The sequence below is a fragment of the Nerophis ophidion genome, linkage group LG15, assembly GCF_033978795.1.
Source record: "Nerophis ophidion isolate RoL-2023_Sa linkage group LG15, RoL_Noph_v1.0, whole genome shotgun sequence".
NCBI classification, from domain to species: domain Eukaryota; kingdom Metazoa; phylum Chordata; class Actinopteri; order Syngnathiformes; family Syngnathidae; genus Nerophis; species Nerophis ophidion.
The window spans coordinates 11,194,364-11,220,878 of record NC_084625.1 but is presented as its reverse complement, the minus strand read 5'-3'; the positions used below and the strand labels follow the sequence as shown (position 1 = coordinate 11,220,878).

The 26,515-nt window shown below is 40.4% G+C and overlaps 2 protein-coding genes across 2 annotated transcripts in view; one reads left to right on the top strand and one right to left on the bottom strand.

Annotated features, from left to right (window-relative positions):
• The window catches only part of pan3 (poly(A) specific ribonuclease subunit PAN3), a 58,339-nt gene that overhangs the window by 268 nt on the left and 31,556 nt on the right, over positions 1-26,515 (top strand). The window contains exons 2-5 of the mRNA XM_061921506.1: positions 5,663-5,810; positions 17,074-17,204; positions 17,322-17,365; positions 25,370-25,447. The gene's annotated coding sequence lies outside the window, so the exon portion shown is untranslated. The remainder of the gene's footprint in view (positions 1-5,662; positions 5,811-17,073; positions 17,205-17,321; positions 17,366-25,369; positions 25,448-26,515) is intronic.
• On the bottom strand, positions 178-25,393 carry flt3 (fms related receptor tyrosine kinase 3). The gene is made up of 22 exons (XM_061921503.1): positions 25,314-25,393; positions 22,925-22,998; positions 22,575-22,845; positions 21,272-21,383; positions 20,948-21,069; positions 19,388-19,569; positions 17,275-17,410; positions 17,022-17,199; positions 13,377-13,477; positions 13,192-13,306; positions 12,919-13,124; positions 12,736-12,848; positions 12,537-12,669; positions 12,358-12,462; positions 12,166-12,276; positions 11,856-12,009; positions 8,956-9,068; positions 8,771-8,877; positions 5,689-5,986; positions 5,513-5,612; positions 5,345-5,450; positions 178-5,239 (listed from the first exon to the last, which is right to left on the bottom strand). The coding sequence occupies exons 1-22, from the start codon at positions 25,339-25,341 to the stop codon at positions 5,081-5,083; spliced, it is 3,024 nt and encodes a 1,007-aa protein (XP_061777487.1). The 5' UTR covers positions 25,342-25,393; the 3' UTR covers positions 178-5,080.

The following is a 26,515-nucleotide window of genomic DNA, read 5'->3' as shown; positions in this document are numbered from 1 at the left end:
AAAGAGCGTCATTTTACCTTAAGGCTAAATAAATGAACGCGTGGAATTTGATATCAGTATTGTTATCTTTCTGTGTAGCCATAACGAAATAAATAAAATATCTGACTTGAAGAAAAATGACGTCACGCGGAAACCAGTGTAGCTAAAGTGATGATGACGTCATACACCCAGACGCTGTTTGTCTTTTATTGCAGGTTTTTAATGCTTTGTTTGAATAATACATGCAATTTAAAGAAACATGACATAGAAAACAATAAACCAGTAGGAACAATTACAGGATAAAAGCTGTTTCAATATATATTACGTACACAAAAATAATAACACTGTAGGTCTGTATCTGTCAACAAAAAATACATACATTGGATTTTTATACAATTTATTAACTATTAATGAATTTATGAATTCAACAATAAATAAATTCATTTAATAATCGTCCCTGGTTTATCTCTGTTAATTGGCTCGAGGCCTGACTGGTAAATGACTTTACGCTAGGGCTGGGCGATATTGGCTTTAATTAATATCGCCATATTTTTATGCCATATTGCGATATACGATATATAGTACGATATTTTGCCTTGGCCTTGAATGAACACTTGATGCACAATCACAGCAGTATGTGTCTACATTAAAACATTCTTCTTCATACTGCATTAATATATGCTACTTTTAAACTTTCATGCAGAGAGGGAAATCACAACTAAGTCAATTGACCAAAACTGTATTTATCAAATACTCTTCATTTTCTCCCGGGTGACTTTTTAAGGGAAAGAACAAATTAATATTGTTGCTACCTTTTTGTAGTAACACTTCTGCTGCATACTTTGCATATTGCTGTTTGCTGAATATCTTCCCACTTGAAGCCAAACCACCAGATGATGGATCCCCTGCTCTTTATTTCTGGCATTTATTGTTCTTCCTCCATTTGTGATCACTTTCGCACCTTCTCCCTCTTGCAATGTCACAAGATCCGCTCCGCTCCGCTTTTGCTTGTACGACCTGCCTCAGCTAACGTTAGCCATGCTGCTACCTCTCTGCTCGGCGACAGCGTATGATGCTAGACGCGCGACAGTATGTGACGTATGTAAGAAGGCGGGCTTGTTTTCCGTCTCTGTGAGAAGGAGACACGAGAAGGAGTGAGAAACGCGTGTTGTGTAATGCCCGCAGCTAAAAGCAACTCGACCTGCTTCAGCTAACGTTAGCTTGTTATGTAATGCCCGCAGCCAAAAGCAACTGTGTGAGAACATATAATCGAATATTACGATATAGTCATTTTCTATACCGCACAAAGACAAACATGCCGTTATATCGTTATGTCACACAGCCCTACTTTACGCATTTATAAATCAAATATTTTTAATGTAAAAGCATTGAAAAACTGTTTACAACTTTCTAAATACAGTTTTCAACAGTTTGAGAGTGGTATAGCTCGGTTGGTAGAGTGGTCATGCAACCAACTTGAGGGTTCCAGGTTCGATCCCTGCTTCAGCCATCCTAGTCACTGCTGTTGTGTCCTTGGGCAAGACGTTTTACCCACCTGCTCCCAGTGCCACCCTCACTGGTTTAAATGTAACTTAGATATTGGGTTTCACTACGTAAAGCGCTTTGAGTCACTAGAGAAAAGCGCTATATAAATATAATTCACAATTCACTAATTCACTCTAGACATGGAAAGATATTACTGTAATATTTATCTTTTCTGTTCATTTAGCAATATAGTTGCTTGAAAAATGCTTATTTTGGAATACATACAATATGCGAAATAATTCTGTGATAGAATCAAGCCGCAAACTTTGAAGCACGATGTGGCGAGGGACAACTGTCTACTACACATATTGCTAGGAACCCCCCAAATCCTTTTGGCCTGTGCATTGTAGAGGTTTATATTATTTCAGGCATGCTCGAATACGTTGGCCTTCAGCTCATTTTGTCATATTTTAAGCAAAAAATTCTACTTGCGACCTCTCATCAGAATAATTATGAAAACAGCAACAGAGATTTTGGCTATTTTTTTCTTTAAGATATAATAAACTACATAGCAAATTTTGATCTACATTGATGTTTTGTTAGCATACAATTTAAGTAAAAAAAAGGTAAATAGAGGTTTCTATTATTTCAGGCATGCTCGAATACGTTGGCCTTCAGTTCATTTAGTCATATTTTAAGCAAAAAAGTCTATTTGCGACCTCTCATCAGAACAATTATGAAAACAGCAGCCGAAATGTTGGCTATTTTTTTTCTTTAGGGTATAATAAACTACATAGCAAATATTGATCTACATTGATGTGTTGATAGCATACAATTTAAGTAAACAAAAGGTAAAAAGTATTTTTTTGAAAATGTATGCAGAGAGGTAGTAAAAGTTTGAACATGCCTGTACTTCTATTTCATGAAACATGTGAAATGCTCACTTGTTTTAAAAAGGGCCTGGGAAAAAATATCGACACGGCAATCAGTCCTTCCAGAAATTTCCAATGTTGCGATAGTGTCAATTAATGCAAATTCAACCAATTATGCAAATTTTTAGCGGCCTCGTTACTAGTTAATGTCCAATGTTCGCAACTTCTTTGAAATCAGCGTCATTCTCGCTAGTTCACTTTGTCTTTAAGTTAACTGTGCGAGCAAAACTTATCTTTGTTTCTTGCGTAGGCAAACTTATTACAATATATCAACTCTTTATTGATCAGCATCCTACCACTCAGCTCAGACTACTTCCAGTTCCTGTCTATGACACTAAGCCTTCTGGGTAATACAGTATATACACCATCACTTCCGAGTTCACATGTAATTATATATGTATTTACATTTATTTATGCTGGGTAAGACAATTAAGAACATATTTGTAATGCTCACCTAGCAAAGAGGCAGCAATTACATGTTAGAGATGTTGAAGTGTGATCATAATCTCTCATCGACTCATTTACATACAAGCATTAGCACTATAAGTCTTTCATCGACTCATTTACATACAAGCATAGGCACTATTATTCTTTCATAACTGCTCTTAACATGCGGGGTAAAAGTGTTGGAACATAAATTAATGTTTAAGATGGACAAACACTTTTCAAGTGTAAAACATACACAGAGAATGTCTGCAACTTGTCGACGACAAAGCTGACAGCGGACAATAAGGAAGCCTCAGGTGGTGTTTCTTCCTATAATTCAAATTATTACTATCCTATATTTAATTATACTATAGTTAATTAAATCAGTACAATCATTTGACAATGAGCTCTGTGTATGGACTCTTACTGCCTTCTACTGTCTACTTTTAAGTCTGTGCTACAAACGAGTAAAACACCAATGCAGTATTTGTTTTTCACAATTTTTGTTGAAATCCTATGTTTTTTTCAGGTTAAGGTTACAAGGAACATTTAAAACATTGTTAACAAGTCCATAAAATCACAAGTTGATTAAAAAAATGAGCTTAAAAACGTTGCAACCTTTGCCGCAACTTTCTGGAAAAGCTGCCGCGAAATCTGGCATTTTAGGGCGCAACAATCACCACAAAAGCCTGCAAAATCCTGGCGGGACTGGACAATATAATGCCAACTATATGCAGTAATATCCATTTGCAATGTCCTAATATTGAGTCATTTTTTTAAGAGTCATGTTATGTGCTTTTTCTAACTCAAAATTGATTTTTTGCCGCTGTGTCACTGTGCTGCTATAGTACTTTGCTATGCGGGGTTATTGTTGAGCAAGGCAGTACAATAAGTTCACAGTTAAGAAGTACAGTAGAATACAATTATATTTCACATTTAAGTTACAGAGGACTTGAACCTCTTTCTGTACAATTGCAATTAATGTAAATGCATTATTTGTATTGTATTGTTTTTTTCACCCAGTTTGTCCAATTTATTATTACTGTCATTAAATACTTTATGCTACTTTTTTAAAGCTATTTTTCACAACTTGTATTTTGATCTGTATTTTAAATTAATCCGTGAACCATGTAGAATATCGCAATTAATCGCAATGTCACAATACTGTATGGTACCATATTGGGATACATATTGTATCGTGAGGTCATTGCCAATACACAATCCAAGTTTTTATTAGGGATGTACGATATTATCGGCAGCTGATAAATATAGAACAGAGTAAAATAATACAAATAAATAATAAAGGCTTATCATCGCTTTGTTTATCATTTGTCTCTCTCTGTTGTGGCTTGTGCTTCCGTTTGCTCCTCAACTCCTCCCCTAAGGTATGGGTGCATATTTGTGATCTCATGACGCTGCCTGCGCGGCCTGTTATGTACAGCGGAAAGCCTCATAGCGCAGCTTTCCTTAGCATGTCAAAAGACATCTCACTTGTAGTTTTTCAAAACCTATTCTGCAGAAATTTAACAGGCAGAGTTAAAGACAAAGTTCAACACGATAAAATCTGATACAGTAAGTCACCTTAAAATTCAAAAACGCGATGATTGATAGAAGTAGTACGAAGCTGCCTGCGCTGCTGAGCCGACACCTGATGTTAATAGCAGCGACCGCAGCAAAGCCACAGGACTAATGACAAAGGGTTTAAGAGGCAACAGTTTGAAAGAAAATACCTCAGGGCCGAAGAACTTGACAATAAAATGAGTAGTTTATGTTTAAATTCATAGTTCATCTGGAGGCAGTTGGTTAACTTTTATGATTTCTTACTGGAAAAATGCATTTGAACCCTGATTTCTTTATGTTTTGCAATTAATTGTTGCCTTTCTAAGGGTTTGGCACATTTCATTACTGTCAGAGAAAAATATTATTTTATTTCTGTCAATCAGTAAGAGGTGTAAATTGTAAAAATATTTGCTCTATCCAATGATTCTAATTGTTTGCCTGGGTCAGAATTATAGTAGGATGTGTAATTTATAGTAAAGTAAAATATCAGTTTATATTATCCCTATCCCTACCATAGTTTTGCATATTTGTTGTTTAGAGTGTATACATTTTGGGCAAATGTGTGAACTCATTTTTTTTTTAATTTTTGTGTGAAAATATATACATAAATATCGGTCATTGTTATCGGTTGTAAAGGTCTGAGAATTCTTGGTTATCGGTATCGGTTAACATTTCCATTATCGTGCATCCCGGTGTTTCTATTCACACTCAGCACCGGACCACTTCACATTTCCACACGTGTCTTCGTTCAACCGCTCTTCAACATCCTCCTCTGGTTTTGCAAAAGCAGAAGCGTCCTGCATTACTGCTGCATTCTTGTAGTCGCTCGGTATCTGGTCGATCATGTTATGATAAAGCTGAAAGAGGAAGGAGCTCTCTCAGCTAGACATATGAGTCAGATAGGTGTTCTCTACCTAAAAAGGTAAGTAAATAGTATATTGTTCTCAAACCTGCACATTTACCTTCTCATCTCTGATGGTTAGTTGGTCGGACATGTAAGACATAATTTTGGAGAACGAGGGCCGGTCGCCGGGCAACAAGGCCCAGCATTTGCGCATAATGCCGTACCTGCAAAGGACTCACAATGAAACAATCTGATTGGAGGCACACTGAAGACTAAGAACACCTACACAAACTCATCAGCGTAGTAAGGACATTCCATTTTAAATCCTCTCTCGATCATCGAGTAGAACGTGTGGTCCACCTTCACGCCCGGGTATGGAGTGACGCCTGAGGCCGACACTGATATCAATAACGTGTGTCCTGCACTGTGTCAACAGGTGTGTGTGTGTGTGTGAGGTGATACCGAGAGAGAAGATCTCCCACAGGAGGATGCCGTACGCCCACACGTCGCTCTTCATGGTGTACATCCCGTCGAAGATGCTCTCCGGCGCCATCCACTTGACGGGCAGACGCACCTGTGAGGCGGTAGAGTCACCTGAGATGTGTGCGGGGCAGGGGTTTGAAAAATGATTGCTTACGTTTCCTCTCACGACGTAGTTGGAGTCGTTGTCAATGTCCCGAGCCAATCCAAAGTCCCCGATTTTTACCAGTCTGCCTTTTGTCACCAACACGTTTCGAGCTGCCAGGTCACGATGGATACACTACAAACACACACACACGCACACACACGTACACACACGTATATGCATAAGCAGCCAAGTTAGACCCTACCTCAGTGGTACTCAAGCCTTTTTCACCGAGTACCACCTCAGAAAAAACCTGTCTCTCCAAGTACCACCGTAATGACCCACATTAAAATACAGTAGCATAGTAAATTAAATTAGAAACAAGGCAGAGGTTTTATTTAACAAGTCTATTTAATATGTTTGGCCTCTGTAACATTACACACACTTTGAACCATAACACTGTGTTTGAATATTTAATTAAAGGCCTACTGAAACCCACTACTACTGACCACGCAGTCTGATATTTTATATATCAATGATGAAATATTAACATTGCAACACATGCCAATACGGCCGGTTTAGTTTACTAAATTACAATTTTAAATTTCCCGCGGAGTTTCTAGTTGAAAACGTCGCGGAATGATGACGCGTGCGCGTGACGTCCCGGGTTGGAGGGGACATAGCGCAGCACCATTTGCGGCTAAAAGTCTTCTCTTTTCATCGCGCAATTAAACAGTATTCTGGACATCTGTGTTGCTTAATCTTTTACAATGTGTTCAATTAATAATGGAGGAGTCAAAGTAGAAAGATGGAGGTGGGAAGCTTTAGCCGTTAGCCACACAAACACACGGTGTTTCCTTGTTTAAAATTCCCGGAGGTGAAGCTTTACTATGGACCAGAGCGGTCAAGCGAACATGGTTCCCGACCACTTGTCAACCGGCAGGTTACGGTGAGAAAATTGTGGTAAAAAGTCGCCTCGTACCGGAGATCAGCTGCCGTTGACTTCCCTCGGAGACTGGCGTCAAGATACCCGTGGACACACCCCTCCGACTATCAGGTACTATTTAACTCACTAGAACACTAGCAACACAATAGAAAGATAAGGGATTTCCCAGAATTATCCTAGTAAATGTGTCTAAAAACATCTGAATCCGTCCCAATGCAATCGCCTTTTTTATTTTTAATTTTTTTCTAGTCCTTTGCTATCAATATCATCATCCACAAATCTTTCATCCTCTCTCAATTTAATGGGGAAATTGTTGTTTTCTCGGTCCGAATCGCTCTTACTGCTGGTGGCTCCCATTATAAACAATGTGAGGACGTGAGGAGCCCTCACACTTGTGACGTCATCGTCTGCTACTTCCGGTAAAGGCAAGGCTTTTTTATTAGCGACCAAAAGTTGCGAACTTTATCATCGATGTTCCCTACTAAATCCTTTCAGCAAAAATATGGCAATATCGCGAAATTATCAAGTGTGACACATAGAATGGACCTGCTATCCCGGTTTAAATAAGACAATTTCATTTCAGTAGGCCTTTAAGGAATTTTTGGCGTACCACTAGTGGTACACGTGCCACAGTTTGAGAATAACTGCCCTACAGGATGTGCAGCCTGACATAAATCTTCATGAAGTCAAATATAATGGTTGATACTGTACGTACATGTACATTAATGGTGTGTGTGTCATAGTTAAAGAGAACACTTGAATAACAAGTTTGTAAAATCACTGGCCGATGAAATAAACCACAAAACTTGACTTTTGCTGCAACTTTGTGGGAAAAAAACGTGCTTATTTAGGTTGCAACAATCACCAAGAAAAGCCAGCGAAATCCTCCAAATTTAGTTTTTTTGACTAACTCATCTGGCACTTTATGTTGCTTTAAACTGGGAGGATGTTGCAACAATAACTGGTTTATTGTCTATGCAGAAAAAAATGTCCGTCCCACTAGTATATGGAGAGAAGTGTGTCTCTTTTTATGTAAGCAACCCAAAAAAATTACTTGCAAAACAATATAATTTGTAACCACAAAAATTTAATTTATAACCCCTCAAAAAATATATTTGCAACCCCAAAAAAATGTGTTACACAAAACAATTGATTTGCAACACCCAAAAAAATGATGTGCACACAAAAAATTAATTTGCAAACCCCCCAAAATTTAATTGTAACCCAAAAAAATAAATGTGCTAACAAAAAGAAAATATTTTGCAAAATAAAAATGTAATTGCAACCCAAAGAAAGGATTTGTAATTTAAAAAAAAATGGATTTAAAAAAAAAACAGCTATTTGCAACACGAAACAATGGATCTGCGAACAACAAATTTGATTTTCAACCCCAAAAATATATTTGCAACCAAAAAGACTTCGAAGTCAAACTCCGAAAAAAGATTTGCAAACGAGAAACTGGATACAAACTGGATGTAAATAAAAAAAAATATATTTGCAACCCAAATATAAAACAATTTGCAAACTAAAAAAAAAATGTTGCAACCCAAAAAAATTGCAAACAAAATGGATCTACAAACACATTTGATTTGCAACCCCAAACAATAGATTTACAACCAAAACAAGAATTACAACCCCAAAAAATGGATTTGCAAAGAAGAAACTGGATTTGTAAATAACAAATGCATTTGCAAAAAAAATTATTTGCAAACCAAAAATTTATTTGAAACCAAAAATATGATTTTCTAACTAAGAAAATGGATTTGAAAAGAAGAAAAATATTTTTAAACTAAGAAAATTGTATTAACAGAAAATATTTTTGATTAGTAAACGAAAAGTTGTAACCCAAATAATGGATTTTCAAACCAAAAATAGATTTAAAATGTTAAAATCTTGGTGTTTGCAGAATTTTTTTAGGGGGGTTGAATTTTTTTGTGTGTGGTTAAGACTAAACTTCAATCTTGCGGACAGGGCCTTCTCTGTCCTTAGTAGAAGACGGCCCCAATTACTCAGTGTTTTACTCAGGTGCTTACGTTTTTGGAGGCGAGGAACGCCATTCCTTTAGCCACTTGGAAAGCAAAGCTCAGGAGGTCATCGAAAGTTAGGGCCTGCAGGTCTTCCATGTCGTTGTTGTCGCTTTCTGGATCAGTCACGATCAACAATGAGCTCCTATTGTGTTGTTAAACGGGTTGCGTTGTATCAGAAGCTGTCCTCTCACCTTCATTCCAGTCCACGTCCTCCAAGCTGTGATGGAGGAGAGCCTTGTCTTCGTGTCCCTCCGAGGAAGCGGGTTGCATTAGCACGTTGCTGTCCACGCTGCCCTCCTGCACACTGACGTCACACAATACACTACAATCAATCTTAAAACAACTCACGATTCAATTCCTTTGCAATTCAAGTAACAATGCATTTCAGACCGATTCTCTCAATATATTTTGGAAAAAAAAAAACTTTTCCAAACAGGTTAAAGGTTACAAAAACATTTCTTGACTGCTGACGTATGACGTACAGTACAGGCCAAAAGTTTAAACACACCTTCTCATTTCAATGCGTTTTCATTGTATATTGTCACTGAAAGTATCAAAACTATGAAACCTGTGAAGTGAAAACCCCTTCAGGTGACTACCTCTTGAAGCTCATGGAGAGAATGCCAAGAGTGTGCGAAGCAGTATTCAGAGCAAAGGGTGGCTATTTTGAAAAACCTACAGTATAAAACATGTTTTCAGTTATTTCACCTATGTGTTCATTCTTAATTTTGATGCCTTCAGTGAAAATCTACAATGTAAATAGTCATGAAAATAAAGAAAACACATTGAATGAGGTGTGTCCCAACCTTTTGGCCTGTACTGCATAGACACTTCCAGTAAAGCGCAAAGATAACTTGACAAAAACATTGTTTGAAATTCCTGATAAATTTGAAACGATTCAGATTTGTAATTCCATCCATCCATCCATTTTCTACTGCTTATTCCCTTTTGGGGTCGCGGTGGGGCGGGGGGGGGGGGCGCTGGCGCCTATCTCAGCTACAATCGGGCGGAAGGCGGGGTACACCCTGGACAAGTCGCCACCTCATCGCAGGGCCAACACAGATAGACAGACAACATTCACACTCACATTCACACACTAGGGCCAATTTAGTGTTGCCAATCAACCTATCCCCAGGTGCATGTCTTTGGAAGTGGGAGGAAGCCGGAGTACCCGGAGGGAACCCACGCATTCACGGGGAGAACATGCAAACTCCACACAGAAAGATCCCGAGCCTGGATTTGAACCCAGGACTGCAGGACCTTCGTATTGTGAGGCAGACGCACTAACCCCTCTTCCACCGTGAAGCCTCAAATTACAGCCATGTATGGGATTTGAACTCAGTACCCCTGTATCAGGAGCCCACAGTGTTAACCATTGAGCTATCCTGGGTCCCTCAGATTTGTAATAAGAATCGAAAAAAAAATTCAGCACATTCCATGTCCACTAGATCCTCTCCTGTCTGCTTTCATCTCATTCTTATCACAGCTTGAATTGGAAATAATGTGTGTTTTTTGGAGTAACCTAAATAGAAAGGTGTTTGATGGTGCCCTCTGCAGGGGGAAAAGAACACTGCAGCTAAGTATCCAACAGAAGTCGCTGTCCCACACGTCAATTCACTCAACATTTTCCAACAGGAAGATGCTTTAAAGGCCTACTGAAAGCCACTACTACCGACTACGTAATCTGATAGTTTATGCATCAATGATGAAATCTTAACATTGCAACACATGCCAATACGGCCGGTTTAGTTTACTAAATTGTAATTTCAAATTTCCCGCGAAGTATCCTGTTGAAAACGTCGCGGAATGATGACGCGTGCGCGTGACGTCACGCATTGTAGAGGACATCTTCTTCCAGCACCGATCACGGCTAAAAGTCGTCTGCTTTAATCGCATAATTACACAGTATTCTGGACATCTGTGTTGCTGAATCTTTTGCAATGTGTTCAATTAATAGTGGAGACTACAAAGAAGAAAGCTGTTGGTGGAAAGCGGTGTATTGCGGCCGGCTGTAGCAACACAAACACAGCAAGTGTTTCTTTGTTTACATTCCCTAAAGATGACGGTGAAGCTTTAATATGGAACAGAGCGGTCAAGCGAACATGGTTCTCTACCACATGTCAACCGGCAGGTTTCGGTGGGAAAATTGTGGTAATAAGTCGGCTCTTACCGAAGACATGAGCGGAGCTTGCGTCGTTCCTCGTGCACCTGTCAAAGAGGCAGCTGCGACTCTCTTGCCTCATCCGACCTGCCAGCCCCCGAACGTGGGATGCTTCCACCGTCGAGGAGGGGGAAAAAAAGCTCAGCCTGGCCCCAACGGCTGCCTTCGCCTCGTCGAGAAACGTGGCTTCCCTCAGAGACACTGGCGGTCACCACACCCATGGCCACACCCCTCCGACTTTCAGGTATGACTATAATCCCACTAAAACACTAGTAACACAATAAGCAGATAAGGGATTTTCCAGAATTATATTAGTAAATGTGTGTAATAACAACTGAATCGCTCTCACTGTCCTTTCCTATTTTTTTTTTTTCCTCTAGTCCTTCACTCTCACTATCGTCATCCTCGCTCAAATTAATGGGGAAATCGTCACTTTCTCGGTCCGAATCGCTCTCGCTGCTGGTGGCCATGATTGTAAACAATGTGAGGATCTGAGGAGCTCTACAACCCGTGACGTCACGCGCACATCGTCTGCTACTTCTGGTACAGGCAAGGTTTTTTTATTAGCGACCAAAAGTTGCAAACTTTATCGTCGATGTTCTCTACTAAATCCTTTCAGCAAAAATATGGCAATATCGCGAAATGATCAAGTATGACACATAGAATGGACCTGCTATCCCCGTTTGAATAAGAAAATCTCATTTCAGTAGGCCTTTAACAAGACATGATGTTGTATTACTGCAAGTTTCCTAAGTTCAATATTGCATATGTATGCTTGTAAATGTTTCTTCATATTTAAACTGTGTTTACTAATTGTGACAGAGGTTTAGATAATGGGCATTTTTAGGACTTGTAATGGGTGCGTCCATCATTCTGCGTTTTTGCGCCGCTGGAACGTAACCACTCCACTAAATCCACTGTGGTGCCTACCGAGAACTTTTGGTCGGCGTCGGGTTGTAAAGGCTGCTGAAGCGCTCCGCTGTAGACGTCTGTGCCACAAACTTGTGGTAACGCTGGCTGCTGTTCTTAAGGAAGTTGAGCAGATCTCCATGGCAGCAGAACTGGAATATCAGGTATATGGGTCCTGCATGGGAGGGACATAACGCTTGTTTGCAGAACCATGCCTTTTGGCTGAATTCCGTCCGAAAACCGGCATGTCAAGATGTTTCAACAGAAATTCAAACTTGTATATTCTGACTGCGAGGCCAACGCTGAGTTACCAGTGGTGTTGTGGACGTACCTGTGTCCGTGCACGCTCCGAGCAGGTTGACAATGTTGGCATGGTTACCAATGTGAGTCAGCATCTTTAGTTCAGACATCAGAGCCTCTTTCTCCACCTCCTGGTGTTTCTCTGCATGGCAGAACGAGCAAGCAAGGTTAATCTTACTGCGTCTTTGCAATTTGTCTCTCACCGAGCCGAGCGCACGCCAACCTTTCAGCATCTTGACGGCCACCTGCTGTGACACTCCGGCCTTGTTGATGCCGTACGCTGTGGCATGGACCACCATGCCGAAAGCGCCAGAGCCCAGTTCCTTGCCTGGGAAGGACACCGGTAATGTAGTCATGAGAACCGTCACAATAACTCCCAAGAACTGATGGATTTGCTCAAACCTAATTCCAGGTTTTCTCTGGGAAATTCCCATTTGCGTTCATACTCAAAGTCCTTGAAGTTCATGTAGACGTAGTCATTATCATTGGGCCCGACCATCTGGATCATCTGGAGCTGGGGCTGGTACTGAGGTTTCTGTTGGACAATTTAGATCAGTCATTGCCACTTGTGCTTCAGTGCGAGAACATGCCCGCGTCTAACCTTTTTTTTGACGGTGTACACGAGTCCCACGCTGACTACGACCAAAGCCAAAATCAGGATCACGCTACCCACTTTCAGCACCATGAAGCCAACATTCTCCGCATCTGGAGCTCCTGAAACACGCAGTGTGTGCGTGAAAGTGTGCACAGTTGCTGAAAGTCCAGTTTTTATGGTGGAACAAACCTCTGGAGGCGAGCAGGGACGGCGGGTGGTAGACCAAGTGTTTCACAATGCACCAGGATCCCACAGAGTTAGCCAGGCAGAATTTAATATTGCCTCCGTCAAAAAGGTCCGTACTGATGGAGCTCTCTATCGTCTTCTTACACCGCGTGTCCGAGTCGCTCTGCGAGGCGTTGGGAACATGTTTCCACTCAGACTGACTGTCACAGCTGCAGAGAGTCGAGATGTCATGGAGGAAATCAAGGCATGTGTCCACTTGTACAGTTGCAGTCCCACCTTTCGTTGGCAGAGAAACACGACATCCACGTGTAATTTGCCGGCACCGCGCTCGCCGTTTTGATCCGGATGGTGTTGTTGTCCATGTCAAGGCTGAAAATGAACTTGGGGTCGTCTGCGATAAAGAAAATACGGTGAAGCTTGATGTTCGGAGTTATGACGCTGAAATGAGTTCAGTGTCTTACCTACAACACACACAGACACAGATTTGCTCTGGTCTTGTCCGCCTGCCTTCAGGTGTAGCTTGTACTCTCCTGATTTTAGTTCACCACACAGCTTTACCGTCCTGAAAACAACTTTAATACTCATAACTGATTACCTCCACCAAGGAGCATATACAGTGTTCCCTCGCCACTTGGCGGGTCACTTAGTAAAAAATAAAATTTGATCTTCATCAGACTACATTATCAACAGGCACAGGCCCCAATGTGGCCTCGACGTCCCTTGCATGCGCAGTTTGATAAAGTGACAACAAAGAAATTTGACCGGATCCTGTAAATTAACAAGGAAGTCGCTACTTCTACTACAAAATAATATAAAAGTTGCCACACCTTAAAAATTAGTGTTTTTTTCGCAAAAATAAATTAAAGTAATACAATGTATAAATAAATATATATTGTAATATATTTTGGAGTGTTCTAAACTTTTTATGGCTTTTAAGTAGAGGTGTCAGACTGATATCAGCGTGGGTCTACGTTAGCTTTATTTTTTGACCCAGCTACGTAAAAAAACTTAGGCAATTTGCGCAACCTATAAGCAAATACGGGACAGAGTACACATCAATTCCGGTCCTTCCTTCCATCCATCCATCCATCCATCTTCTTCCGCTTATCCGAGGTCGGGTCGCGGGGGCAGCAGCCTAAGCAGGGAAGCCAAGACTTCACTCTCCCCAGCCACTTCGTCTAGCTCTTCCCGGGGGATCCCAAGGCGTTCCTAGGCCAGCCGGGAGACATCGTCTTCCCAACGTGTCCTGGGTCTTCCCCGTGGCCTCCTACCGGTTGGACGTGCCCTAAACACCTCTCTAGGGAGGCGTTCGGGTGGCTTCCTGACCAGATGCCCGAACCAGCTCATCTGGCTCCTCTCGATGTGGAGGAGCAGCGGCTTTACTTTGAGTTCCTCCCGGATGGCAGAGCTTCTCACCCTATGTCTAAGGGAGAGCCCCGCCACACGGCGGAGGAAACTCATTTCGGCCGCTTGTACCCGTGATCTTATCCTTTCGGTCATGACCCAAAGCTCATGATCATAGGTGAGGGTGGGAACGTAGATCGACCGGTAAATTGAGAGCTTTTCCTTCCGGCTCAGCTCCTTTTTCACCACAACGGATTGGTACAACGTCCGCATTACTGAAGACGCCGCACCGAGCCGCCTGGCGATCTCACGATCCACTCTTCCCCCACTCCTGAACAAGACTCCTAGGTACTTGAACTCCTCCACTTGGGGCAGGGTCTCCTCCCCAACCCGGAGATGGAACTCCACCATTTTCCGGGCGAGAACCATGGACTCGGACTTGGAGGTACTGATTCTCATTCCAGTTGCTTCACACTCTGCTGCGAACCGATTCAGTGAGAGCTGAAGATCCCGGCCAGATGAAGCCATCAGGACCACATCATCTGCGAAAAGCAGAGACCTAATCCCGCGGCCACCAAACCGGAAACCCCCAACGCCTTGACTGCACCTAGAAATTCTGTCCATAAAAGTTATGAACAGAATTGGTGACAAAGGGCAGCCTTGGCGGAGTCCAACCCTCACTGGAAATGTGTCCGACTTGCTGCCGGCAATGCGGACCAAGCTCTGACACTGATCATACAGGGAGCGGATCGCCACAATAAGACAGTCCGGTACCCCATACTCTCTGAGCACTCCCCACAGGACTTCCCGAGGGACACGGTCGAATGCCTTCTCCAAGTTCACAAAGCACAAAGCAAACTTGTGCTTTGTGCTTGGGACGGCGTGGCGCAGTGGGGAGAGTGGCCGTGCGCAACCCGAGCGTCCCTGGTTCAATTCCCACCTAGTACCAACCTCGTCACGTCCGTTGTGTCCTGAGCAAGACACTTCACCCTTGCTCCTGATGGGTGCTGGTTGGCAGCTCCCTCCATCAGTGTGTGAATGTGTGTGTGAATGGGTAAATGAGGAAGTAATGTCAAAGCGCTTTGAGTACCTTGAAGGTAGAAAAGCGCTATACAAGTACAACCCATTTATTTATTTATTTAAATTCCCAAGCACCCTCAAGGACCCTGCAGAGAGTATAGAGCTGGTCCACAGTTCGACGACCAGGACGAAAACCACACTGTTCCTCCTGAATCCGAGGTTCGACTTTCCGGCGTAGCCTCCTCTCCAGTACACCTGAATAAACCTCACCGGGAAGGCTGAGGAGTGTGATCCCACGATAGTTGGAACACACCCTCCGGTCCCCCTTCTTTAAGAGAGGGACCACCACCCCGGTCTGCCAATCCAGAGGTACCGCCCTTGATGTCCACGCGATGCTGCACAGTCTTGTCACCCAAGACAACCCCACAGCATCCAGAGCCTTAAGGAACTCTGGGCGGATCTCATCCACCCCCGGGGCCTTGCCACCGAGGAGCTTTTTTACCTCAGCAACCTCAGCCCCAGAAATAGGAGAGTCTACCACAGATCCCCCAGGCACTGCTTCCTCATAGCAAGACGTGTTGGGGACGGCGTGGCAAAGTTTTTTAGAGTGTCTGTGCCAGCAATCCGAGGTTTAGTGGTTCAATCCCCACCTTCTACCATCTTCACGTCCGTTGTGTCCTTGGGCAAGACACTTCACCCTTGCTCCTGATGGGTCCTGGTGAGCGCCTTGCATGGCAGCTCCCACCGTCAGTGTGTGAATGTGTGTGTGAATGGGTGAATGTGGAAATACTGTCAAAGCGCTTTGGGCTCCTTAAAAGGGGGTAGAAAAGCGCTATACAAGTACAAACCCATTTACCATTTACGATTTGGTGGGATTGAGGAGGTCCTCGAAGTATTCCTTCCACCTATCCACAACATCCTCAGTTGAGGTCAGCAGAACACTTTCCGCACCATACACGGTGTTGACAGCGTACTGCTTCTCCTTCCTGAGGCGGCGGATGGTGGTCCAGAATTGCTTCGAAGCCGTCCGGAAGTCGTTTTCCATGGCTTCCCCGAACTCCTCCCACGTCCGAGTTTTTGCCTCTGCGACCGCTGAAGCTGCACACCGCTTGGCTACCAATCCTTCAACAATCGCTATTTGTTTGGAATCAAAGTATATAGTATAGACATATCGCCTATTATTTGCGCACTATTGACGAGTGATGCCCCGAAAATTTGGCCGCCGAAAAAAGACTTCGCTCACCGAAACCAGATGTTGTGATGACGTACACACTTCCGCCTGGGGCTGCGTCTTTTTCCACACACGAAAGGACGTAGCTTAAAATAGTGTCCCTAATTGGCAAAAATACAGCTACCCGGGGGGTCTAGTACATAAATAATCGAGTGAACAATGTAGAGGGTTTTTTTCCATATTCTGGAAATTTAGTAAAACTGCACTATACTATACTATGAAAATTGCAGCAAGATACATAAAAAATGTATGTATGGGAAAAACCATTAAAGTATTCCTAAAATAATTAAACATTTATTTCATACATTTTATCCAAACTGAAAAGACTAGGTTGTAAATGTTTGTTTTACTACAACATTTGGTCTCCTGGGTCCTATTCAATTATACAATGTTTTAGCTGTGAGGATATGCAATTATATTTGTTCCCTTTTTCGTTGCCTACACTCTCACTGTTGTTTTTTTCAGTTCCAGTACCTTTTGCTCCTACTTCTGCACCATCAGTGGAACTAACCTGTGCTTGGTCACCCAGTTGTTCTTCATGCATTGGAACATGTTCCCATCAGGAGCCTCCCAGACGCAGTACTGCAGGACGGGATGGTACAACACGTGGGCTTGCAAACATGAGCTCCCCGCCTCCCGGGCCGAAAGACTTCTGTACCCGTCCAGCTGGACTGATAGGGAATCTTCAGCTGAGGTAACGCATAAAAACATTAACGGCACATTAACGGTCATTTCAAGGCTGAATGACATCAAGTGGCACTGACTCTGGACGATGACGTCAACAGACTTGGTTCTGTTCTGATTCCTGCAGGTGTAGCTGCCGCTGTGGTTCTTGTTGATGGAGTCGATGAAAAAGTAGGACATTTGGATATGGCCGTGCCCGTCATTTTTGATGCAAATCTAAAAGACAGCATATATTTTTTTTGTATGTCACGCTGATTGGTAAACTCTCTGGGTTCCAAGCCCAACATGACAGATGCTCAAACCTTTTCCGCTGAGGGCCACAGATATACAAATCAAAGGATGCAGCGGCTATGTTGGTAGTTTACACTTCCAAAACCAGTAAAATATATTTAAATAAAAAAAAATAAAAAAACTAGAAAATGCAAATTTGATAGAAATTCAGTGTGAATGCTGAAGAGCCAAAGCCAAACTGACTTTGCTAACACTTAGCACAATTGACAGATAAAGCGTCAAGTAACAAAAATATAAGAAAAAGATTAGTATGCTAACAGTATTATGCTAACAATAGTATGTTTACAGTTAGCATTAGTGAAATACCAAAATACATGACACTGTACCTGCTTAATTGCATTTAAAAAAAAGCTAGCATGCTAAAATGCGAACTGTAAATTGCATGAAGTGCTAAAATATATTATTCTGAGGCGTGTACCAGAGAAGTGTGTTTAAAATGCTAGCATGTTAACGGTAAATACAGTGGCGGGCCGTGCGTTCCCCACCTAGGCCTTCAGTGATGTCTGACTTTAATAATTACCTCTCAAAATACCATAATTCATGTCACAACATGACCATTGCTGGAGTGGGTTCAAATCCCACCTGGTACCAACCTCGTCACGTCCGTTGTGTCCTGAGCAAGACACTTCACCCTTGCTCCTGATGGGTGCTGGTTAGCGCCTTGCATGGCAGCTCCCTCAATCGGTGTGTGAATGGGTAAATGTGGAAGTAGTGTCAAAGCGCTTTGAGTACCCTAAAGATAGAAAAGCGCTATACAAGTACAACCCATTTAACCCATTTATTTGCGCCCAACTATCCGTTGAATCACATCAACAGTGTAAAAAAATGATTTTGTGGCGCATAAAACACATGAGCATTTAAAACATAACTTATGTGTTACTGTCAAAATTAAAATTGCAAAAAACATGTTAAAAGTGAAAAAATAAAATATTTGAACTCACAATTTATAGCACTGAGGTGCATACCTACAAAATTATCCTTAAAAAAAAAAGCGAGCATGTTAATATTAGAATGCTGAATTGTACCGTGTTGGCCCTGCGATGAGGTGGCGACTTGTCCAGGGTGTACCCCGCCTTCCGCCCGATTGTAGCTGAGATAGGCGCCAGCGCCCCCCGCCACCCGAAAAGGGAATAAGCGGTAGGAAATGGATGGATGGATGGAATTGTACCGCACTTTAGACACCCTTGGTATTGCATGATGGTGTGGCTGCAAAGATGGTTCCTTACAACTTGCATCAAAAGTACAATCAAGTCTCTAAGCCAGTCGATTAAAAGCAGATTTATGATCAGTAATATTCATCGAGATTTTGTCTGTGTGTTGTCACGTTGATTGGTCGTTGCATTTGCAGCCATTTGGTTGCAAAGTTAAGCCAACAGCCAAGTGGCCGACTGACACAAAGGTGCATGTCACGGGCGACTTTTTGGCTGCTTTCAGGCACGAAAACATGTCCAAAAAATGCACATGTGTCGTACTAAAAAATGGAAACAATCTCAGGCAAGATAAACAGTTTTTATGGTGAAAAATTAGGGTAAACACAAATGAAGAAATTATTTTGTGCTTTTTAGTCGTTTTTATGCACAGGAGACCTCGGTCATAATATCCAGCTGGAAGATTACGTTGAGGGGGATTCATTGCACAAAATGTACAAGAAAATCCGTCGTTAATAATGGCGTGGAGAAGCAGTAAAAACCTCTTGTCACCCAAAACCCATATTCCCCTCAATGTGGTCAAATGAAATGTACGTCACCAAACGTTAAAGAACACCAAAAACAAAATAACCCTAAAACAAAGCAAATGAGCTAGAACCCAAAGAAAGCATAAGTGCGTCCTACAGTACGTAGAACCACTAAATCTTTCTCTAGACTCCAAAGAGTACAAACTGCGTGAGTAGCTCTGTAGTACCTCCTGCTTGACTTTAGCAGTGCATGGTAAAGCGCCAGATGTCATCGCTTGGTTGTCTTTGTCCCACACTATTGATGATCGCTTTCCCTGGCGTTTGATTCTGCAGCGAAGCAGGAGAGGCTGACAGGGACTCAAAATCACCTCTGACACCTCGTCGTTTTTCCTCACGTCACTTTCCAAATCTAAGAAACACAAGCTCATTACAAACTAGAAAAAGGGATTTTTGTTTAAAAAAAAAAAAAGCTAACAGTTAGCATGCTATCCAGATAACCTCGAGTAACACATAAATGTACAACTGCAAAATAAGCTAAACTAAAAGGCTGGCATGCTCGTTATTAACATGTTGAATAAAATAAAGGTGAAACGCCAACAATTCGAATATAAAAATAAAAGTTCATTCATGAATGCAATTCAGCTTCAAATATGAAACACATTACATACAAAGTGAGATATGTCAAACCTTTACTTGCTTTAAAGTTGATGATCATGGCTTACGGGTTTTGAAAATCCCAAATTTTCTGAGATTTTCAATTGAAGGTTTTCATAAACTGTAATAAGCCCTAAACCTCAAAATATATTAAAATAAGATTTTGGAATATATTGAGTTACATGTTATGAGCCTATGTCATATATTAATTTCAATTTGTTAATCTAATCGCTGGAATAAACAGTAATTTTCCCCAAATTCAAACTTTTTGAGTTTCACTTGTTTTTGACTGGATTATACCTGTAAACTTAACTCAAAATTTGCATGCTAACTTTAGCGTGCTAACACTGCTAACAGTTGGTTACGCTATATTTGACTTGGAGGTGTAAATACTTGTAAAATTCGCTCAAATGTTAGCATGCTAGCAAGATAGTCAAGTAAGAAAATATTTTGGTTGTAAACTTGCAAAATTAGCTAAAAAAAAACAAACTTGCATGCTAAAATTTAGCACGCATCAAGTAATGAAATGATTGATTCAGGTGTGTATATGTATACAAGCAAAAATCATCAGGCTAACATAGTAACGTTTGCATGCTAGCAATAATTTGCAATCAACATTTTGACTTTGGAATGGGTCGAGAAAGGTGAAAGCTGTAACACTTATTAGTAGAAAATAAGTAAAAGTCATAATATACATTTAAATGTAAAATTTAGAATTCAAATATAAATGTATAATATCATAACAAAAAAGGACATTTGGGAAAAACAGGATTTTTTTTTAAATGAAAAAAACATATCCTGAATAAATGGAATGTAGTCGTAAGAAAAGAGGGTGGAAACCAAAAATGTAAAAGTTTAAAATATTGCCTATTCATTTCGAATGGGGAACATTTCCTAGAAAATGTTAGCTTCCTGGAAATGTGGAAATTTTTTGCCAAATAAAACATCGCAGCCTGTGTGTTCTGAACATTTTGAAAGTAGAATGGAATGAAAAATGTGGTGGACAAGAAAAAGGTTGGAATAAGAATAGCTAAAATTGATGAAAAATGGAGTAGAATACAAGTGTGAATGCCATAAATCGTATTGGAGAAACTGCTAGAGTTAGTCTTACAATGAAGCTGAGACGTAATTACCATAGTCATACACTTGGGAGCATTCTCGTCCTTCGCTGTTTTCAGCACAACACATGACTCCTCTGTCTGTGAATTGAATGCTGGTTATCGTGCGTTCAGAAACTGTCCCCTTATCTGAAATTCTATCCAGAGGGAAAACATATTTTACAAAAAAACCCTAACATATACTGTGTGAGAACCTGTGTCCTCTGCAGTGGACATTTGTGTTTTGCATTGCATTTTTCTGAACTCTTGACAAAAGAACTCGACCAGAAACTAATGTCCACTGCAGAAGACGCTGGTCCTCAGGCGGTTGTAGTGATTGTTAGAAGTTGTCCTTCTTACCCGGACCACCACAACGTGGGCTTTGGGTGTCCCTCAGATGCACACTTAAAATGAGGGGAACTCTTTGGGATGTCCACTCCATCCAGTGTGAGCCGAGGTTTCGTGGGACGCCCTAATGAAGAAAACATCATCATACAACCTTAAATTTGCAACACGACTGTCCCGTCAAGAATTTGAGATGTAATACACGCAAATTCAACCAATTTTGCTGACCTAGCAAATAGGTGGTATTTACATGTTAGAGATGTTGAGGTGTGATGATAATCTGTCATCGTCTCATCTACCAAAAATACCGGTATAGTAAATTTGTTGATACATAAATGAATGTTTAAGATCAACAAGCATAAAACATACACGAAGAATGTCTGCAACTCGTGGATGACAGATCAGACAGCAAACAAGAAGGAAGCCTTTGGTGGTGTTTTTTTTTCAGTAATTATAATTATTGATAAAAATTAGTTACCAAGGGTGCGAATCTTTAGGCACCTAATGATCAGAATTGATCTTTGACTTAACACGATTTCCGCAGTGTATTATTTGGTATAACTTTTTCAGAACAGTTTGCATGGAGATGGCCTAAACATTATTTCTTAAAATGAAAAAAAAAAAATCAGTTTTTACTTGAAAATTATGAATCGATTTAGCTTCGGAATAAATAAGAATCGTGATTGGATGTGAATTGTTTTTTTGTGCACCCCTATTAGTTCCAATCATTAGTTGCTCTTACTACCATCTGGTGTCTACTTTTACAGTAGGAAGGGGAATCATATAGCCCCATTTGTCGCGGTTTACCTGACACATGAAACGTGACAAATCAGGGAGGTTCACTGTCCACTTTAGCTGTCATATGGCAGTAGGGTATTGAATATGTTAAAAATCGTTTTGTGGAAATTCTAACTTTGAGTACAGCGTCAGTTGCTATGTAAAGTGGCACTTTCCATCATTTTCAGCCGACTGCATTGTGAAATTTTTAATACACCCAGGAATGTGGCGATATAAAGAATCCCTACCTTACCGTACGTCTGTGTGGTATAAAATGAAAAAAACATCAATACAGTACTAGTTTTCAAATTGTTGTTGAAATCCTGTGCTTTTTGAGGGTAAAGTTGCAAGAACACTTAAAACGATAACAAAATCATCAAGTTGATTTAATGTTATTAGAGGGGGAAAAAGCAACTTTTGCTGCAACTTTCCGAAAAAGCTGCCACAAATTGAGGCACTTTTGGCTGCAACAATAAACATTTTTTAAAAAAAAAGAAATTTGGACATACTGCCATAAGTGCTGGAAATTTGTGCCACTTACCTGAAGGATCAGGCACTTGAAGAACCACAGACAAAGAAAATCTGGTTCTGTTGGTGAGCTCACATCTCAGTGTATAGTTCCCGGAATCTTTCTTGGAAATTGATGGCAGGACCATAGAGAGGCTCCTATTTCTGTCCAGTTCACTGATCAAACGGCACATGGCCTGTCCGTGGAATTCCTCCAGAGAGATGACCAGTGTCTTGCCCACGCTGACTTCGAGGTGGACTGGACCAGGTGCATCCAGGTGGGACGCTGGATGGAAACACACCACCTTGCAAACACGCCGTGGCGGAAAACATGTCATGCTTGGGTTTGGGAGAAAGGTTCTTTTAGATCCTGAATGAATTTACCTCATGACTTGTTACACAGATGTGGTTCTGTGCTGTCATGCAGTGCAGCCCAGTTGCACACAGCAGGACAGCAGCTTGGAAGACAAATCATTACTGTTATGTCAAAAAAAGGGGAAAAAAACAAAACAAAACAAAAAAAAGATATATATATATATATATATATATATATATATATATATATATATATATATTAGTGGTCCACAAAAAATCGATTCACATCAGATTCGTGATTCTTATTCATCCCGATTGTAAATCGATTCAGAATTTTTTCAAGCTCGATTCAAAACACTCCACATGTATCCTTTTTGGTGCATTTTAGCTGCTTGATATTTGATTGATTAATAATTTTTTAAGAGATTGTCATGGTAGTAAACTAGGTAGGAGTCGAACATTTACATACTCTAAATATTCAATTATAGGAATTATATGTCTATATGTTATATATTAATTATACATCCATTAATAATAATATAAATGTGTATGTATGTATGTGTATATTCATACATATGTATATATATATATATATATATATATATATATATATGTGTATGTATAGCTGAGATAGGCGCCAGCGCCCCCCGCGACCCCAAAAGGGAATAAGCGGTAGAAAATGGATGGATATATATTAGGATGTATGTATGTGTATATACATGTATATATAAGTGTACATATATATATATGTATATATATATATGTATATGAATGTATTTATGTATGTATGTGTATTTATGTTTGTACAAATATATATGTTTAGGACAGGTGTCGGCAACCCGCGGCTGATTAGCGCCGCCCTAGTGGCTCCCTGGAGCTTTTTCAAAAATGTATGAAAATGGAAAAAGATGAGGGAAAGTCTATATTTTTTGTTTTAATATGGTTTCTGTAGGTTGACAAACATGACACAAGCTTTCTTAATTGTCAGAAATCCCACTGTTGATATTAAACATGCTTCACTGATGCAAGCAACATTTTGTCCTAGTTTTGGCGGTCGCTGAACTCATCGTAGTTTGTTTACATGTACAACTTTCTCCGACGCTGCCACAGAAAGACATGTTTTATGCCACTCCTCCTTTGTCCACCATACTTTTTATGATGTGTGAATGCACAAAATTGAGCTTTGTTGATGTTATTGACTTGTGTGGAGTCTTGATTGATTGATTGATTTATTGAAACTTTTTATTAGTAGATTGTACAGTACATTTTCCGTATGATTGACCGCTAAATGATAACACCCAAATAAGTTTTTCAACTTGTTTAAGTCGGGGCCCATGTTAATGAATTCATGGTAAATGAGGTATATTTGGTCAGTGCATGACTGCAAGCTAATCAATACTAACATGCTATTTTGGCAAGCTGTATGTGCATATTGCATGATTACGCCTCGTTTGTAGGTACATTTAAGTTTATTTAATCTCCTTTACTTATATCCTCTGTGAATTTAATTTATTTTTGCATATCTCTGTGTGTAATATTGGCTGCATTTCTGATAATTGTTTGTGTGCCACGTTGTTCCAGACCACAGCAAACGTTACCCATCATGCAAAGATTGTAATAAATCCATTAGAAGAAGACAGCCTGCCATTTCCTTTTACTTGGACACACACATTTCTACCTTTGGTCATTGTATGCCAGTCATTTCCAGGAGTTATCTCACGCTCCATTTGACTAATTTTGTAAAAATGTGTAGAATAAATATTACATTTGTGTCAATGAAGATGCATTAGTTTGCGACACATAGTCATTTTATAGTTAACTAATATAGACACATCATGTGTTGCCTTCATTATAAACTTAATGAATATAAGGCTTTTAATTTTTTCAAGCGTTAGATTTTTTTTTGTATTTTGGTCCAATGGGGCTCTTTCATAATTGTGGGTTGCCAACCCCTGGTTTAAGCTATACATGTGTGTATACATATTACTTTACATGCAGTCAGCTATTGGCCTCTGACCACATTTTTTTAGTCCGATGCGTTCCCCAAGTCAAAAAGTTTGGACATCCCTGGTATAGAAGCTCAAACAATTAAAATAAGTCTGGAATCTCTTAAGTGAAAAAATAATGACTGATGGTTTATTTGAGTAACATATTTGTTAATCATTATTATTTTCATGTAAATGAAATGTTTGCCCGTTCTTTTTAATAGTCCCTTCTTTTGCAGTTTATGAATAGTTATTTGTGCTTATAAGAGTTTGATCAATGTGTTCAATAATAATATTTGATTAACACATGTTTTCACATCATTTAAAATGTTTAAGACTAGGCCTGTTAGCCTGTAAGTAGGTTAGATTTAATTATTGAATATAATAAAATAACTCAATAAATTCAGTGTTTTACAGAAGGTATTCAGAGTCTCAAAGGAATATAACAGCTCACAAGTAAATGTTTGACTCACCTGCAATGATTGGACTGTGTAAGGACATCTGTCTGTCTGTCACATTCTTTCTTCAGAGGAACTTTGATGAGGATGCGAGAAACACGGTTTTTAAAGAAGAGGAAGAAGCCACGCCTGACTACCCGATAAATAAAGTAAGTCACTTCTCACTCTACAAATACACATCTAAGTACTGTAGCTAATACACATTTTTTTAAATGTGGATTAATCAATCAATTCAAGTTTATTAATCACAAAGTAGTTTATAAATGGAATATTTTCATAGAGCATAAACAAGCAGTGTATGACCTTCTAAATAGAGTTTTTAACATAATGAGAGCCCCCTGGACATGCAATAAAATGCACCAAGTCACCTTTACTGTACACTCGTTTAATCCAATATAGCAGGGGTAGGGAACCTATGGCTCGGGAGCCAGATGTGGCTCTTTTGATGACTGCATCTGACTCTCAGGTAAATCTGAGCTGACATTGCTTGACACGATAAGTAATGAATAATTCCACTTGTAATTACAGTATTAAAAATAATGTTCAAATTATAAAACATTCTCGTGCTTTTTTAATCCATCCATCCGTTTTCTACCACACCTGTTCAAGAAGTTGCGTTAATGGTAAGAAGTTATTTATTATTGGTTAGTGTGGGGCTTGCCCTCCTGGGGGTTCTTCAGACCACCAAGCACCGACATGAGAGCCTGTTTCAGGGTTACAATAGTGTTTTATTTTTCAATAAGTCTCTCAGTTGCTTTCTAGCAATTGTCTTTTTCTCTTTTGTTCTCGCTCGCACTCTGGCTCCAGCCCCAACTCCGTCTCTCCTCCTGGCTGCTGCTTATAACATAGCGACAGGTGATTAGATAACAAGGCCCAGGTGGTCCATCTACTCACCTGTCGCTGATTTCGAGGCCAATTCTGGCAACACCCCGCTTCGCTGGAGCCCCGCAGGCCACGCCCCCTACACAGTTAGCTTCAGAATAACAATTTTAGTTATTTATTTATTTACTTATTATACTCTAGAAATGTCGGTCTTACTTAAAAATGCACGTGTTTAGTTGTGTTCAGTGTTAAAAAAATATAATATGGCTCTTACGGAAATACATTTTAAAATATTTGGCTTATTGGCTCTCTCAGCCCAAAAGGTTCCCGACCCCTGCCATATAGTAATGTTGCCTGAAGCTGAGCCAATCAGTGGCTACGATACTGAACATTGC